At 42.1% G+C, this 18,468-nt stretch overlaps 2 protein-coding genes across 4 annotated transcripts; both read left to right on the top strand.

Moving 5' to 3' along the window:
• Window positions 1–124: 124 nt before the first annotated feature.
• Window positions 125–7,612, top strand: ARL6IP1 (ARL6 interacting reticulophagy regulator 1). 2 transcript variants are annotated; one of them, XM_060031817.1, is made up of 6 exons: window positions 125–246; window positions 2,441–2,574; window positions 3,010–3,129; window positions 5,523–5,640; window positions 6,236–6,320; window positions 6,752–7,612. In XM_060031817.1, the coding sequence occupies exons 1-6, from the start codon at window positions 211–213 to the stop codon at window positions 6,868–6,870; spliced, it is 612 nt and encodes a 203-aa protein (XP_059887800.1). In that variant the 5' UTR covers window positions 125–210; the 3' UTR covers window positions 6,871–7,612. The 2 variants fall into 2 exon arrangements, with proteins under 2 accessions (XP_059887800.1, XP_059887801.1); XM_060031818.2 differs by lacking the exon at window positions 3,010–3,129.
• Window positions 7,613–11,825: 4,213 nt separating this feature from the next.
• RPS15A (ribosomal protein S15a) lies at window positions 11,826–17,898 on the top strand. Of its 2 annotated transcripts, none has more exons than XM_060031814.1 (5): window positions 11,826–11,857; window positions 12,951–13,088; window positions 13,577–13,656; window positions 16,500–16,585; window positions 17,754–17,898. In XM_060031814.1, the coding sequence occupies exons 2-5, from the start codon at window positions 12,956–12,958 to the stop codon at window positions 17,845–17,847; spliced, it is 393 nt and encodes a 130-aa protein (XP_059887797.1). In that variant the 5' UTR covers window positions 11,826–11,857; window positions 12,951–12,955; the 3' UTR covers window positions 17,848–17,898. The 2 variants fall into 2 exon arrangements, with proteins under 2 accessions (XP_059887797.1, XP_059887799.1); XM_060031816.1 differs by lacking the exon at window positions 11,826–11,857 and adding an exon at window positions 11,890–12,202.
• The last annotated feature ends 570 nt before the right edge of the window (window positions 17,899–18,468 follow it).

The raw sequence follows: 18,468 nt of genomic DNA, 5'->3' as shown, positions 1-18,468 counted from the left end.
AGCGCTGAGCAGCGGTTGGTCCGGCCCGCTTAAGCGTGATCTCGATTTGCCCAATGAGGAGCGAGCTTCGCGGGTTCTGTCGGGAAAGGCAGCTGGTCTATATAAACGGCCTGCTGGGCGTGCCCTTTCGCTAGAGTTGTCGTGAGTGCCTCTGAGGAAGGCTGGCTTTTGGGGGCGTTTTGCGCTCGCTGAGGGGGCACCTCGGGAACAATGGCGGAAGGAGATAATCGCAGCACCAACCTGCTGGTGAGTACCAGCTCCTCGTCGCGAGGGAACCGAGCGGGGCCTCCGGACTTCGGTGCGCTGCGGCCTCGTTCCTATCACCCGCCGCGGGCCCGGCCCTCCTCTCCGTTCCCAGGTGCAGGCGACGACGCCTGCCCTTTGGGCTTCTTGGGTAACCTTTGCTTGGCGGTCACTAGTGTCGACTCCTAACATCCCCTGGGGAAGGTGCACGACGGGGCGAGGAGGGCGCGTGATCATTCAACGCGACTAGGGGTTGAGGAGGAAGCGGGAGAAGGGGGGCTGTGACCAGCCTGGGGTGCAGTCCTTGGCAAAGGGCCGCGAGGGGCTCATCGAGCGCTTTTGCGGCCCAGACCCCAGCTGTATCTGGGTTTCCCCGTCTTTGATTTTAACCAGGATGTCCGTTCGCCCTTTTCCCCTAATACTTGGGCAGGGGTGGAGGGTCAAAGGGCTGCTGCCGAGAATTTCTTTTAGAGCTGGCACAGCTTTAAAACGGCAGGGAGGCTGCGAGCTCGCCGCTGGGAACTGGAGGTAGGATCCAGCTGGAGGGACAGTGGCAGGTTCTGGCGTTTGTCTGGAACGTGTAAGTCTGGGCGAGGGTGGGGGGTGTCCCAGGACGATTTTAGAGTAAGCCGGGGTCGGAGGGAACTACAGTAAGGTTGTATCACAGGCAGACAGTTTTAACCTCAGCACGAATCCCCCCTCAGGATCTAGGTAAAAACGAGAGAAATCCGTCCATCTTCTCAGTTGCCTATCCCCAGGAAAAGGCATGCTACTCACCACCAGAACAACAGTGAATAGAGAAACCAAATTATTTAATTTTGACTTTTGATTTTCCAAGAGCTCAGGTGCTAACGAATTAAGTGACTTTGCAGGGCAGTTTTGATTGTGCGTGATTTTCATTTTGCATTGGTTTTTAGATATGCATGACCTCTGCCCCCTTACATGCACACACACCACCACCCCCTTTTCTATGGTTAGCCTAGTGAGCCCCAGCCAGGTTTCTTTTAAGAGTTGATCGTTGCCCAAGTTCACACAGCTATTGAAACAACAGATCCTGGCCTGGAGCTCGGCTGCTCTTTCCACAGAGCAGTGTGACTTAATTTAAGGAGAACAAGGCCTTTGGCCTTGGATTTGCTGGATTCAGATATGTAAACCTCTGTGTATCTCAGTTTCCACATTTGTAAAATGTGGAAACTGAGCTTGTTGGGAGGAGTAATTAAAGTATAAGCACATAATATATTCAGCAGAGTTTCTGCCACATGGTAATCTCTTATTTAACTGTATTAAGCATGGTATATAAAGTCAGAAACATTGAGGTCACCTAAGTGTCAGTGTGGCACAGATAACATCTTTATCAAGATTAAGCTGCCCTGTCTCCTGTCATTTGCATATTTCCCTGTGGTAACAGTTATAAGAACACATGGGTTTCCTGTTCCAAGTTTTTTTTCTCTACCAAAATCAGCTTAAGGGCTTTTTGCCCCATTAGCTCATCTGAGAAGTCTACTTGCAGCTGATGGTCAAATTTGCAGAGAAATTTGAAGTCTAACCAAAATGTCCTGATAAGTGTAAGAAGCATTTTATTGAGATATATTGGGCTTAATATGCCTTTTATAATTTTGTAAAAGCACAGTAGTTTTCCTTAATTGTGCAGATGATGCCAACATCTAAATGATTTCATTGCACAAAGAGCTATTTTGGAAATTGAATGCTGTTCGGGAAGAGGCTTTCCTAATGGATTCAGAAGTAGGGGGCTAAATCAATGAAATGACAAAACACCAGACCAGTTGTAACTACCTGAAATGAGAAACTTTAAGTGATCCAATTTTATACTCAGGGTGCTGCCACTTAGTAGTGCATGGCTTTGGGAAAGTGCATTCTGAGCTCGCTTTCTTTAATTGTAAAATGGCTCTGATTATCCCTATCTTAAGGGGTCTATAAGGATTATGTTACATAATGCATGTAAAAGAGTAGCCCAGTGCTTGGACTTGGAAAGTGACCATTAAATGATAATTTTTTTCCCCATTCATTTCTGTCTTTGGTTTAAAAATTGCGTTTTTCTGAGAAACTAATTTGTTTAAGATAGTGATTTGTAGGAGCTGTTTTACATACCTGGTGCCTTAGAAGAATTTAACTCCCTAGGAGCCACAGAAATGTTGAGATTAGTAGAATGATCGCTTTAAATGTTACTCATATGTAGGCTGCAGAGACTGCAAATCTGGAAGAGCAGCTGCAAGGATGGGGAGAAGTGATGCTGATGGCAGATAAAGTCCTCCGATGGGAAAGAGCCTGGTTTCCACCTGCCATCATGGGTGTGGTTTCTTTGGTGTTTCTGTAAGTGAGCTATTAAATTTCTGTAGATTGTGCTTGTTACTCATAAGGGCTCAGGTTCCATTTATGGAAGTGCCTGAATCTGTAAAGAATGCCTTTGCGTAGAGCCGTTTGCCTAGTTTTCAGAATTTGTAGTACTTTGTAAACTCAGTTATCAAGGCAGTTGAATAAATCTGTGGCTCACACTTTTTGGTCTTAGGACCCTTTACACTGCTAAAAAATGTTGAGGACGCCAAAGAGCCTTTGCTTCTTCATGTTTACATTAACCGTTACAGCTGTGATGTCATGAAGCTTCCGGAAAACTACTTGTGAGAAAATTAGAATAAAAAAGGTGAATAACATCTTTGAGAACCAGAGGACTAGGAGGATAAACATCTTCAGCTAGGATTAATGACGTCTATGTTTTTCTAACCTTTATTAATTTTTTTTTTTAAACAGGACTATCTACTATCTAGATCCATCCGTTCTGTCGGGTGTTTCCTGTTTTGTTATGTTTTTGTGCTTGGCAGACTACCTTGTTCCCATTCTAGCGCCTAGAATTTTTGGCTCCAATAAATGGTAGGTGGCATAATGATGTGGCAGTCTAATTTCTGAGAAGTTACTGCACCAGGTAGCTATGACTAGTGTGTTGTAATTAAGCACAGAGAATTGTCTTAACCATCAGGTGACTAGGGGTTAGATTTATCGTTTGATGTAAAGAATTTCTTAGCTGATTCAGATATAAATCACAAACTTCCGGTACTTATATCTCTATAGTTCTTTTATACTCTAGCATTTATTTTGACTTTTTTTTCTTCCTAGACCTTTTTATTGAAGTGAGGCTTTTTTAGGTAATGTTTTATCAAGGATTGCAGACCTCATAATGGGCTTTCCATAAAAGTAGTATGTCTACTTCTACATTTTTTCCATTGATATTTAAGATATTATAATATTAATTTCACCAATTACTTTTGAATGAATATGAAAACAGTAACGTAGATTTTTTTTGCCTGTTCATTTAGCAACTATTTATTGAATGTCTACTTTTCTATTAGGCAGACTCTTCTGGGTGCTGTGAAATATTTTGACTTTTAAGATTCATCTTGGGACTTCCCTGGTGGTCCAGTGGTTAAGACTTCACCTTCCAATGCAGGGGGTGCGTGATCGATCCCTGGTCGGGAGCTAATGCCTCCCGGCCAAAACATAAAACAGAAGCAATATTGTGACAAATTCAATAAAGACTTCAAAAAAAAAAGAAAAAGATTGATCTTGTGTTTCACGTTGAGACCTTGAGGTAGTGCAGTGGAGGTTAGCAAAAGTGCTTTAGAATACGTTCAAGCTGTATGTATATAAGTGGGTTGTTGATTGCATTTATACCACTCTTTGAACGGGTTACTTATGAGTTCCCAAGATAAGTGGCTGTGGATCCTGTTAAAGTATTTTTTAACTTCCTTCTGGAATGTTGCATTTCTCTTTTGATCCAAATAGTGAGCAAAACTAGATATAGGAATGGATTTTTTTCTCCTAGCTGCTATACTCCCTTGGTTGTTTATTTTAATTTAATTGGTAGTCTACTTGTGCCTGTCGTTTTTCGTTCTCCTGATAATAGCAAATTATAAAATAATTCTATAAAAATAAGAATTTTAAATGTAGGGTTTGCTTAAGTTATGGGATAATTAAGCATTTTTGTATTGAAATAAAGATGTTTCTGCCATAGCACAATGGTTAGTGTTAGCAAATGTGCTTTGAATTGTTTTTCATTGTGCTGCTGTTTGGGGGGCAAGTTTGTAACTATGCAATGTAGCAATTTAACAGAATCAACCTCGGACCCTGACTTTATTAGCCAGATAACATTCTAATCTGCTAATTCATAACTCCTGGAGAAGAATTTTCAGAAGTAAGCTCTTGAAGTTTCGTGGTAATCAGTATGTGGCTCAGTCTTATCTACAGAGTGATTTTGTTTTTTGACCTTTATGAAGAAGGAAGGACACTGTTGCCTAGCCACAGTCCAGCCTTGACTATGGGCAGCATACAAGGTCTGATTATTTATAAGAAGTTCCAGGGCTCAGTAGAAGCCCTGCTACTGTATCTGTCACTGCAGATTTATAGGGACAAGGACTAGAGGAGAGAAAGCAACACATCTCCAGCATAGGGCTTACTTTTTATAGCAGCCATTATGTCTGTATAGCAAAGACAGTACAAAGGCAAAAATCAGAACCCAAAATACATTATAAACTACAAAGGGCTTTTTGGAGGATCTTTTTGTATTCTTACTGCTGTTTTGTTTGTGATTATATTTTCCCTCAATGGGACTAAATTTATAAGGAATTTGGATTTGAGCTCTTTGTGGCTGCCTAGGCCTCAAATGTATGAAGCCCAGTGGAGGGTATTGTGCTTTGAATGCTAGTAGTTATTATCTTACTGACCAGTGCTTAAATGTAACTGTTTGGTTGAAACTTCACATCTTCCTCAAGGACTCTGATGGGTCACCACCCAGGATTCATTGGGATCTGCAAAATAATATAGGAATAGAGAAATTAATTCATACTGATTTCTGCATGACTCATAGTAGTCATGAGGTTTTTGTTACTATCATTGACCAAATTTGGCTTTAGAACCATAGATGGCCATTACTTTGTACACACACGTGTGTCTTTATGTTAAAACTTATTCCTGTGCTATGAAAGGAGTCTTTTTTGCTATGCTGAGCAGCTTGTGGGATATAGTTCTCTGACCAGGTTTTGAACCCAGGCCCTGTGCAGTGAGAGCACAGAGTCCTAACCACTGGACCACCAGGGAATTCCCAAAAGGAGTCTTAATGGTTTAAGAACTTTTTCTATAACATAATGGTGAATCATTGTTGTTTTTATTTAGATTTTCTTTAGAAGATAGTTTCTGAAATTTGAGAGGACGGTGTATTTCTGTTTACTGTTAAGATTTGCCTATAGTAAAAGGGAAGATTCTTTTCCTAGGACCACTGAGCAACAGCAGAGATTCCATGAAATTTGCAGCAATCTCGTAAAAACTCGACGCAGAGCTGTGGGCTGGTGGAAACGCCTCTTTACGCTAAAGGAAGAAAAGCCTAAAATGGTACTTTTTTAGTTTTGACTTATTTAAGTAAAGCAACATTTTAAGATTGAGTCAATTTTTGCTTCATTGTAGTGTAAAGCCTTTTTGCTTTACTCTAGTTGTAGTTTGATGTTTATCATTATCTGTTAGTTTAACTCCTCTGAGTACATTCATAAATATTTATCTGTATTAAACTAAAAGTTAAAATTACATTTTGCATTCAATTTTTTATTCTTGTAGAGGTGAATTTTTTGTTTCTCTTTTATTTACTGAAATAAATGTAAAAGACATATATTTAGGAAGCATTTGTTCTCTTTTCTCTTAGCTTCACTTGAGGTTACTATGTGAAGTTATTAATTGCAAAAGTAGTTAACTTACAAACTACTTAATTTACATACAGAATTATAGTTATTCTAGGAGAGAATGTATGTAAATTCTATAAAGGAGACCTAGGGAGTTTTCTATGGCTTTTATATAATATATAGATACTAAATATTTTTAAAGAAAAGTGGGAATAAAAACGGAGTTATTTTCCAATCTTGGAAACAACCTCCTAAAGTTTCGCTTCTTAGTCTGTTTCTAGAAGTTGATAAATTCTTGTTATTTTCATTATTAGTACTTCATGACCATGATCATTTCTCTTGCTGCGGTTGCTTGGGTGGGACAGCAAGTCCACAACCTCCTTCTCACCTACCTGATAGGTAAGTCTTTGAGGACAAACTGCAGGCACATCCTGGCCAGTAAAGTCTAACTGGAATTTAGTAAGCAATATGTTCCTGCTCTCTGAGTTCCAGGCAGTGATTAAGGAACTGTGTGAGTATGGAAAGATGACTAAATCCCAGGTCCTTGTTTTCAGTGAGTTTGTGGTCTTACTGGAAGTTAAGACAAAGAACTAATAACCAAGGTAGAAAGTAATGTGCAAGAGGTAAAAATAAGCAGTGTGTCTTATCTGAGGTTGGGAGGTATGAAGCAGAAGCTTCTGGGGATAAATACCAATGGAAATAATGGGTTTCATGTTACTTCCTCCCATTAGAGTGTGTAATAGTTTGAAGAACTACCTTCTATAAAATGTTAGAATCTTTGGGAAGTTAATTGCTGCCTTTGTAATTTTGTTTTTGTTTTTAATTTTAAGTGACTTTCTTACTCTTGCTTCCTGGACTAAACCAACATGGAATCATTTCGAAGTACATTGGAATGGCCAAAAGAGAGATAAACAAGCTTCTCAAACAAAAAGAAAAGAAAAATGAATAATACATCTGCTTTATGCAGTGTGATTAATGGTGTATACATTGTCCTTGGGGACAGTGTCTTTTATGCTGTCTGGATACTAAAATGTTACAGATGTAGCTCTTTGCTGTCCCTCATTCTGCCCTTAGTTAGTAGAAATTCTGACTTGCCAAGTAAGGCTTTATGCCCAGTGTCTTCATGGGTGTGTTGTCATCCGCTGGCCTTATATGGACAACTCATTCATCATTACCACTCGTCTTGGTTTTTCTCACCCAGGGTTAATTGAACTCTTACTTTTAAAATAATATAGTGGTGAACTTCATCCTTTAGTACAGTTAACAGTGGCCTGGGATAACTGTTCAAGTTGATCTTTGCTGTAGCTGGATACAAGATAGTGGTCTGTGACTACAGGAAGCTGGTTCTACTGTCTACTTCCACAGTCTGCTTAAACAACTGTCTGGCTTCGTGAATATAGAAACCAAGTTTACCACTTCTGATGAAGAGACCAGTTAAGATTCATTCCTCATTCTGTTTCGACACTGTGGGAGAAGAATCCTCATGGAATAAAATGAAAGTAATTCCATGGCCTAGTATGTGTTGGCTTCTCCCTTGTGCAGAATTCAGCAATTTGTTGGAAGCATTGATCCTCCCTCCCAAATGGGTAATCTGACAGGCTTAGAACTCTTGTTCCCGTGCACTTAAACTTGAAGTTAGTACATCCTTAAGTGCTTTTTAGTAGCAGGCTTACGCAAGATGGTATTTAGGATTTTTAGCATACTTTTGATTTCAGATTTTCGCTAATGAAACTAAAGTACATAATAGGTTAAGAGTCATGTCTATGACCTTCACTCCAAGACCAGCCGATAAAGAACAAAACTCATCCTGTGTTTAGTCAAGATTCATTTCAGTAGAAAATCCTACTAGTTTTTCAAGACCAGAATAAGCCTTTAAAGGTAAGCCTCAAGATTCTCATTTTATGGTATCACTGGCTGCTTTTGGTCCCCATAGATGGAGTAGTTGAAATCTGTAGGAATGAACCTCTGAGGACTGGAAATGTGACATATTTGGGAACAATTCTTAAACTGATTAACTAGCTGTAATATAGTTTTGTGAATTTATTGCACTGATGCTGTAAAACCTGGACCTTGTGGTGTATCTGTTCCTAAGTAAGTGTTGTTTTCTCTCCTTCAATATTGCTGTAAACAGTGGCACCCATGTAGCATATGTTTGACTTCTCTTTTTTTAATGTTTCGTATACAAACTACCGTAATTTACATGTGTTTCCTCACTGTAAATAAGCTTGTCTTCCTAGATTTTTGTGTGTATGTGTGTTCTACCAATTAACTACTTTTGCAGTTTTAATCCTGTATTATTTCTTCTACTTTGTTTTGTGTAAAAGGGGAAAAATAAAAAAGCTGGAATCCCTCCTTGTGTCCTTTCTTTATAGCTTAGCCAGTACAACGTTTACATGATCGGATTTATGTACCCAATTAATGAACTACCCTGTGTGATCATTACATGGCTATAAGGTGCTCTTTAAGAATAAAATGAAATAAAAGGTTTAAATTTATTCATTCAGTAAACATCCAGGCACCACCCTAGATGGAAAAGGAGATACAATGAATAACTGATGGCCAAAGGTGATGTGTGAGAGGGCCTGGTTGGAAGAATAGGCAGGGAGCCATGCAGGAGAGAGTGCCTGCCCAGGCACCTCTGTACCCTAGGGCCTAGCTCAGAATTCGGTACCTGAGCTGCTCAGTAAATAATTGGTGGGTGACTTTTGTCTGCACTTAGAATTTTTTAAAAAATAGAGCCCCAGGCTTCCCTGGTGGCGCAGTGGTTGGGAGTCTGCCTGCCGATGCAGGGGACGCGGGTTCGTGCCCCGGTCCGGGAAGATCCCACATGCCGCGGAGCGGCTGGGCCCGTGAGCCATGGCCACTGGGCCTGTGCGTCCGGAGCCTGTGCTCTGCAACGGGAGAGGCCACAACAGTGAGAGGCCCGCATACCACAAAAAAAAAAAAAAAAAAAAAAAGAGCCCCAGTTGGATATTTTATCATTAGGCCTTACTATCTATACGTAGTGGATCCTGGGAACAGATTCAATGTCAAATTAAATCTCTTTGCTCCCCCTCTCCCCAAAACGTATGGATCCTTCCTTGGAGCCTCCTGGGGGCTTGATGATGTCCAGAACAGGGAAGTCTCAACCCAGTCACCATAGGTCTCCTCCTGGTCACTGGATGCTCTGAAATGCTGGTCTTCCACATGCAGCTATGATTACTCCCCAGGCCAACTTGGCTACTCCTGTGCTAGCTCTGGCCACAGCACAGGTCCCTTTTCAACTCTTGCCTTTGCACCACCTCTGGCAGAGGTCCTATCATTCCAGAATTCACAGGATGACAAGAGGCAGTTTATACATGGCCCTCCCGCTCCATTTCCACCCTTCTACCCTTTTTCCAGTTCCAATCCAACCATTCTGAGATTTCTGTCCATCTTTATATGCCCTCCTAGCTATTAATATCTATAGGCCACACACCCTTCCTAACGTTTCAGGATCCCCAAACCCCACAAGTAATTTAGTAGCTTAGACAAGTTATAAGTGACCACTTTTTTGTTTTGATTTTTTAACCTACAGCAAAATTTGGAGACTAAGTTAAGATTGAATTTAGTTTGCTCCCTCATTTGTGAAGTGGAGATAATAGTACAGATCTCACAGGGACATTATGTAATTGCATGTGTTGTTCTGAGGATTCAGTTAATCTACAGGAAGCACTTAGTGGCAGTTAGGAATTAGTAGTTGTTAGCGCCCTTCACGACACAGATCAAATGGCGCTTCCTCTGTGAGAGCTTCAGCAACTTTCCAGGCCACTTCTCTGTTCTCACAGCACTTCATATTGGCGTCCTATGTGGCACACTGCCCAGTATTGTGCTGTTATTTAGAGATCTGTGTCTGCTAGGATCTGTACCTCTTAAGGGCAAGAACTGACATTTTTGTCCTCTCACCTGGTACAACACCTGGCAGGCACACGGTAGGCACTCATTAGATATTTCCTGAATGAAGGGATGAATGAATGAATGAAGTGTATAAAGAGATGGTGGTACTAATTTTCTATTTATGGTAAGGCTCTTGAAGGAAAGTGGATTTATTCACTTACCTTCCCACTGTTGCTAAGGCCCTCAAGGTGAGCACCACATTTTTAGTCAACAGAATGTGTTGTTAAGTGTACAGGTAACCAGTTCTTAAAGGAAATGTTCATTAGAAAAGCAAATGTCCTTTTGTAAATGTAAGTTACAACCAGAGATTTTTATATCCCTGAGATGTTCAAACTGGGAGCTTGGTTCTCCTCAATGTTCACCTGGGATTTGAGAAGCATTGGGGGTGGGGGAGGTGGGCTGTGATGCCAATCACAGACGCTGACTGAGCACGCAGGCTCCCGGGTTTTATGTGTCTCTTTTATATGGATTATTTCATTTACCCTCATAGCAACTTCAACTGATTGGTGTATCATCCCCATTTTGCAAATCGGGAAACTGATTTGCCCATTCATTTATTTAAATACGTGTCAGCCGCCTACTATGTACGAGATGACTTTTCTAGAAGCTGTGGGTACAGCGGTGAACAAAACCAACCAAATCCCTGCTTACTTAATGGAGACAGACGATAAATACACTTCCAATATTTCAGGTGCTAAGTGCTATGGAGAAAAATTAAGCAGGGCAATGGGGTTGGGGCGAATGGGGAGAAGGTTGTATGAGTGTGTGATTGAATAGAGACCTGAGGAAAGGGAGTGGGGAGCAAGTCTCGGGATAAACTGGGGGGGAGGAATACTCAAGTTAAAGGGAAAAGCAAATGCAAAGACCTTGAGGCAGAGTATGCTTGGTGTATCTGAAGAAAAGCAAGCCAGGGGCGAAAGTTGGGGGGATGATGTTCCTAGGCAAGGAGGCAGGTGTGCAAGTCAGGGAGGACCTTGGTTTTGGTAAGGAATTTGGATTTTACTGAGGGTGCTAGGAACCCTTGGAGAGTGCGAGGTCTGACAAGTTTTAAAGCGATCATTGTGGCGGCCAAGTGGGAAACACAAGGAAGGGTAAGAAGGGAGGGTAAGGGTGACAGCAGAGAGGAAAGCAGTCCATGGCAGAAGTTTCAGATGTTGGATATCTAGCCTGAGGTTACTCAGCTCCGGAGAGGGCGGAGCCAGAATTCACTTCCTCCCAGGCCGTCAGACCCTGGGCTTCAAGCCGTACCTACTGAGCATTTATATACTACGTGCTAGACATTTTGCGAGCCCTTTGTCACCATTATCTCATCTGTTCACCTGGGATTTGAGACGGCTGAGCGTTTATTTTGAAAGCGCTTAAAAGGCTGAGCGTTTATTTTGAAACATTTGTGGCTTTCTTCCAAACTGTGTATCTCAGAACTCAAAAGCAAAGCCTGGAACTCCAGTAAATAATTTCTAATATTTAGGGAGAGTCAAAAAGGAAGCACCGATTAAAAAATATATTTTTGACTGTATGAAAAAGTACTCTATACATGTTTCAAAAAACAAAACTAAATTGTATTGGGAGAAAAGCAAGTCTTCCATCCCAGTTCCTAACGCCCTTCCCAGAGGCATTTACCGATTTCTTGTGGGTCCTTCTAGAGATACTGTAAATACGCAAGTATCAAAATTAATTCTAAATGGTAAACAGTTACTGCAATAAAAATTTGCAAATATCTAGGCCCTTGTCAGTTTTTGACTTTTACGGATTAAATGCTAGAAGGTAGTCGAACCTGTGCTAACGCCGCACCTCCACCAGCTAGCTCCCCAGGGCCTCGCCTGGGTGTTCGACTCCATCGACTCTCTACTGCCCACCCCTGAGGAGGTTCCGCCCCTCGCCCGCCTCCTTCCGCTAGGCAATTCATTTTTTAATTTTTTTTGTTTTTGGCGGTCCTTTGAAAGTCTCGCGATAGCCCGACCGCTTCCCATAATTCCGTTCACTCGCCCCGCCCAACTTCTTTCCGCCATCTTTCCGTGCCGGTGAGTGTCTTTCTCTCAGCGATCTAGTATCATCCGTCAACTATCGGTGCCATCCTATGGTCTAGGACTCGGCTTCGGTGCCCTGCGAGGATGTCGGAGACCTCCTGGGCCGGGGATACTATCCTTGCAGGGGTCTGGGCAGGCGGAGGGGGGAGTCCTGCCCGGCCGCCCCATGCTCTGCACTCTGGGGAGCCCGGTCTCTGAGGCGCAGGCCGCAGCCCCGGCGGGACCCGGAGCTTTCGACCGTCAGGGGGCAGTCCCGACTCTTTCGGCGGCGCCAGGATCTCCCATTAGTGGTCGAGGCAGCTCCTTGGCTCCGAGAAGCATCGGGGAGCCGTAACCTTGGTGAGCCGTGCAGCTTCCCATTACTTCGGCCGCGCCGGGAGCTTGGGAGACAGAAGATCCTCAGGAGGGAAAACTGGATCCTGCCTGGGGTGGCGGTTTGCTGGAACGAACTTGGGTCGTCTGGGCCCCAGGGTTTCCTCTCAGACACTTTGTTGAGCTTGAGGAAGCAGGTTGGATCCCTACTGTTGTCATTTGAGGCATGCCTCTATCCTTAGCTTTCAAAACTATTGAAGTTCGTGCCCATTGTGATAGAGTCGATTCTGGTGCATGTGAAATGTTTCTGCTTACCAGTGTGCTACGATTGCTGTTGGTCATAATTTTAGATGGCACAAGGACGGACGTTTCATTTTAATAGTTACGGGTGTTAGGTGAGAGTTGACTAGTATCTTTTGGGTGTTAGGACAAGGCTGACACTGAGTCAGTTGGTTTAAAGGACAATGTTAAATAGTACAGATGCTGCTGGATTCCAGAAGTTTGGAAAATATTGCTGGTGATTGTCGGCTCCCGTTCTGAATAACTGACCTACCATGGCTGGTATTTTCATTTGATTAATGAAATAATCAAATGAATTATTTGATTCGACACAGTCGACATATTCCTCTGGGTATCCTGGGGAACTAGCCTGCTTAGAAATGGGGAAACTTCCTCATGATAGAGGCAGAAAGGGAAGGATGTGTTCGCAGTGGAATGATTGGGTGCCTTTTAATGGCAATGCCAATAAAATCCCTGTTTTGTCTTCCCTGAACAGCCATAATGGTGCGCATGAATGTCCTGGCCGATGCTCTCAAGAGTATCAACAATGCCGAAAAGAGAGGCAAACGCCAGGTTCTTATTAGGCCGTGCTCCAAAGTCATCGTCAGGTTTCTCACTGTGATGATGAAGCATGGTAAGTGTCTTGCTGTTTATTATGTTTTGAGGTAAACATGTTACAGAATGGGTCCTGTAGAAGTTAACTGTTGGAGAGATGTGGGGAGATGTGGGAAGATGGGAGAACAAGGTGGCAGTCATACATGGGAACTAATGCAATTGATTGGGGCTGTGGACAGGGTAGTTCTGGACAAATGATGCTGTTCAAGAAATAACTGAGTAGGGTAGAACTGTTGAAAGGAAGAGAAAGTTTGGCAGCTAAAATGGCCTTTCTTTGTGTAACATTGCAGCTGCAACATGTCACTGAAAGGGCCCTGAACCTAAGAGCTCCTTGGGATGGAAAGGAGGATTGTTTTGTCTTGGGCACGAGGTAGCCTTTGGGAGTGGGAAGCCGTGAAAAGGCAAGGAGGAAATAATCCCCTTTTTAACATTTCAGGGTGGATTGTTTTGGGTGTTGCCCCCTAAATTTTAAAAATTATTTTTAATACAGTCACTTGTGTTCTGTAGGTTACATTGGCGAATTTGAAATCATCGATGATCACAGGGCTGGGAAAATTGTTGTGAACCTCACAGGCAGGCTAAATAAGGTAAGGATTGATTATCTTCCATGTTTAAGAACCTTCAGAATGGTCTACCAAGGTGTTCCATGTTATAATTGCCCTTGTAGAATCAGATAATGTGCTTGCTTTAGGTTAAAAAGATTAAGGATTGATTAAAATCGTTAATTTTTATATAGGACCTTTTACTTCGTTTGTTCTCCAGGTAGAATTGTGAGTTAACTTAGTGTTTGTGGAGTAGAAGGTATCTGAAGGGAGATGCGGGAGGGTTGGGTGAAAATGAACAACCGATGATACTGGTGTTTGAATCTTGGGTGGCTCAAGGCCACTAGTCCTGACAATGTAAATAACTTTTGGTCCTTCGTCTCGCTTGGTGATTGTTGGGTATTTTGAACAGAGAGTATGGGATTCTCTAACTATTAATATTTCTGTTTTTGCTGACATAGGCTGAATGTATGTCTTTGAGGTCTCTTCTCCCTGTAGGCATAATCTACTGAATCTGTTTGATTCTTTTGACTTTGTGGTTTAACTGATTCCATGTATTTTGGGGGTAGGTATCTGTCTATAAGCAAGTTGGGGGTCTCTAAGCTGCTACCCTGCTTTCTGTGTTCAGGTTTGTAGCTTTCCTATTTGCAAGGGGTCCAACAGAGTGGGGCACATGGGCCAAGAAAGTGAGTGGTTAGTGACAGGGGCCAGATTTATTGATAAGGTTATTTCCTGGACCAACAATTCCTATTTTACAAAGTTGGTTCCTTACATAGTGAATTTGCTTCCTGTGTGGATACTTAGTGTCAGATGAAAACTACTGAATTTGAAGCCTTTGAAGAATTTTTGAAGGGAATTTTGGGCCTATGTCTTGTTTTGTTCTGTTGTAGCCATTAGACTCCAATCCCACGGAAGGATTTGGATTCACTTCTCTTTCGCTCTGACCCTCACAATGTTCTTGAAGTACAAGAGGGCGTGTCTTTTTTCCCCTGTTTTTAGGAGTTAGGAAGCTGAGAGCTGAGTCCTGCTCAAGGTCTCAGTAAACTGTGGAAGAGCTGGTTCCAGTATATAGTTTAAAGCTGTCCTGCAGCAGCTTTTGTTGATGTTAAAAAAGCAAAACCAAAAAAACTTAGTTGGAGAAGTGCCCTGTACCACATTTCTCTTGAACTACACATAATAGCTTGAGAAATAAGTTTTAACAGAGTATTTCCCAAATGGAACTCATTTGTGACATCCTTGTTCAGTGGTATACTAGTTTAGAAAATCCTGGCTAACAGGTAGTTGAAATCCAGGCCCTGCCACATTTAACTGTTTGAATTAGTTTTTGGTTTCTCTCAGTTGCAGTTTTCTTACTTTATAAGACATTTTTGCCTCAGTTTCCTTCATGCAGGAGATAGATGTACCTTATTGTGGAATTGTAATGCAGTTGGGAAGTAAGGTAGTGTTTAAAGATTATAGATTAAGAAAATTCTTGCTTTGATTGTATCCTCTTAAGATTGATCTGCTTTGGGAGTGGATGTGCTGGAGTTCTGCTAGCTGAATGGAAGGGATTTTTGCTGCTGGAATAAAGCAGGCCTGGGTGTGGTAGTGTAGAGGCCTCAGAAAGGTCTTTCACTGTAGCTTGCTTGGGTTTTCCCTATTCCTATCCCTGTATTGCTTGCATCCAGTGTGGGATTGCCCTTGACAGTCAAGTGACATTTGTAGCTGGTAAGGTGATGTTATAAAAAGAAGAACCTGAGTGGGCCTCCTGCCATGGGGCAGTTGGGCATGACAGGTCCATTTTCAGTTTCTGTGGGTTCAGATCTGTCTAGGGAAGTGTACCAGCTCCAAAGACTTCACTAAGTTCTAATCTCATAGCCTCTTCTAGTTTACAGTTAAGCATCTTGGAATCTTTTTTTTTTTTTTTTTTTTAAATGTTTTATTTTATTTATTTAGCTGCACCGGGTCTTAGTTGGGGCATGTGGGATCTAGCTTCCTGATCAGGGATCGAACCTGGGCCCCCGGCATTGGGAGCCCAGAGTCTTAACCACTGGACCACCAAGGAAGTCCCATCTTGGAATCTTGAATGATTCTTATGTGGATGTGCACACACAACTTTCTGTCCGCTCCCTTAGCCCTCTGAAGGTACTAATCCTGAGTGTTCTCACGTGATCATTTCTTGTGTGTAAACAGCAGGAGGCTTCCTGCTTTGATTTTTTTTTTTTTTAAGTGCGCTAGTGATTTGTAGAGTTGGTGGTCTAGCAGAGGGCGGGGTCACATTTAGCTCTAATTAACTAAAGAGCCTTTTAGTCCCCTCATTTTCCACCAAATTGGATGTAGTCGTAGACCTTGTGTGAACCCACGGATAGATTCATGTAGCCTGTTAGTGGATATTTGAAACTTCATCGTGTTTTATGGTTTAGGTGTGATGGATTGTAGTGCCTTGGCTCTTAGCTCTCACTTTGGAGGATAGTTGTTGCTGTGTCATCTCTCCCACCCAACACTGTCATAGCATGTGGGTGGGATAACTCTACCTCGTTCTGCCTTCTATACATTTTGCTAGATTAGTAGGGCTTGACTATAATTTATTTGTCTAAGACTTGAGTTCTTTAAAATCTGGTCATTTGTGCTGAGGCAGCTCTGTGGGCCATAGGAATGCACACTGGTGTTATCTTGGTGTGTTACCTCTTCTGTTGACTTTTTCAATAGTTTGCCTTTTCTTCCTAAGTAGGCATAGTCTTAATTGTGTTTTTCAAATGGCATTTATATCAAAGATTGTACAAAATAGTTACCCATTAAATGTTGAGTTGGTTGGTTTATATGACTATTCAGTTATAAATGCATTTTAGTGTTACTCTTTTTCTGTTATTGGTGAAGTGTGAACAGCGTTTTCTGTTCTGTTTTTACAGTGTGGAGTGATCAGCCCCAGGTTTGATGTGCAACTGAAAGATCTAGAAAAATGGCAGAATAACCTGCTCCCGTCCCGTCAGTTTGGGTGAGTCAATTTTCCGTATTTAAAAGTTAATGCTGTGGATCCCTGTGATGCAGTTTGACTTGAGCTTTTTTTTTTTTTTTAACTTAATAGCAGTAGCAGTTGTCTCCGTTTCCATCCTTGACTCAAGGATTAGCTTCTGTGTTGCCATACTTCATGTGTTAGGCTCTAGTTTCTGAGAGGCGTGGAAGAGCTGAGGCTGGCTGAGAGACAGCAGAATTGTGTACCCTTTAATGTCTGCTCTTTTGGCTCAGTGCATATAGTTCATATATGTTCACTGTGAATCCCTTCCTATGGCCAGAATGACTTCTCAACCATTGGCCTCTGGGGAAACTCGATTTGAAAATCTTCCTCCTCGGTAAGAGACTGAGTTCAAATCCTGGTTTTTCTGCTTTAAACCTGTGAGGCCTTGGGCAAGTCATAGCCTTGATTTCTTCATCTTAAAAATGGTAGTAGTTCTCTTGTAAGTTATAGTATCACCTGATTTAGTTCTGGTAAAGCACTTTAAGATCTGACACAGTAAGTGCTTATCTATTTGTGGTTAAGAACTTAAACCCACAGTCATGTTTGGTGATGCTGAATTTACTCCCACTTCGTGGCTGCCGTATAACAGGTATAGTGTTATGAGCGAGTCATTTCTGATTGTAGTTACGATACTAATTTTCATGCCTCCCAGTTGGCATACCTTCTGTGTCTTACGTTGATCCCCATAGTAACCCATGAGGTAGCCAGGCCAGGTGGGACGCCCTTTGTCCAAATAACTGTGTACAGTAGTTTGCCTGTGATGGTACACACAGTAAGTGGCAGAAACAATTCAGTCAGTACTTTAATGCTTTAGATTGCATGTCTCCTTGAGAGCAGAAAGTGACATTTTGAAGTTAAAGGAGTTCCAGTCTTTGCTCTTAGGTAACATTGCTTCTCGTTGTTAGCTGAGGCCAGGGCTGTATGTGTATAGCTGATATCTCTGGGTTTGGGTCTTTGGTTCTAGGAACCGTGCCTGTGTACTGCCAGCCTGTGGAGGCAGCATTAGTCTGTGTGTCCATTATGGGAAGGCATCTTAAGCACTGATAAATGTTGGAGTTTTTCTGTACCAGAAAGTAGCTCTGTGTTGAACATTCTTAGGAAAAACTTACCAGCTTTTTTTTTTTTTTTTTTTTTAAACTTTCCATAGTTTCATTGTACTGACAACCTCAGCTGGCATCATGGACCATGAAGAAGCAAGACGAAAACACACAGGAGGGAAAATCCTTGGATTCTTTTTCTAGGGATGTAATACATACGTGCAAATAAAATGCCTCAGAGGACTCTGGTGCTTCCCTCAGTCGTTTTGAACTTTGTACAGCAGAGTAGCAAGAGCGTCTGCGGGAGTGTACAGCCTTTGTGTTAATTGGTGAATGCTGTTTCCTTGACGTAGAAGAAAGTTTTGACTTGGGATAACTTTCGCCGTCACCCTTGTGGCTCACCAGAGGAGGGTGTGTCTGGCCCTGGATGGTTGACTCTGGGTTGGGGTCCAGGTGGTGAAGCTGTCCCTTTCTGGAGTCTTACATTAACCCTGGAAGGAGTGGTGCCTTTCCTCTTTTTAGCTTGACAGAATACACATTTCAAGCCCTAAAAATATGATATGGTTGTAGTTGATTATGTAAGTGCTCATAAGGAAACAGATAACTAGAGCCCCACAGCTCACTAAGACTCATCTCAAAGTAAATTTGGATGGCATATCAGGGACATTTTAGCAATATGTGGTTATAAAATGTCATTTTTTCCAAAAAGTGGACCATCTTTTAAAAACTAGTTTTACTGTAAACCTGTCACCAAGTATATTCTGGAATTGGCGAGAATTAGTTTACTGGACCACTTGACCTGGGAAATGCTTGTAAAGAGCTCAG

The sequence above is a fragment of the Delphinus delphis genome, chromosome 15 (genome assembly GCF_949987515.2).
Source record: "Delphinus delphis chromosome 15, mDelDel1.2, whole genome shotgun sequence".
NCBI lineage: Eukaryota > Metazoa > Chordata > Mammalia > Artiodactyla > Delphinidae > Delphinus > Delphinus delphis.
This window is presented reverse-complemented; position numbering and strand designations above follow the sequence as displayed.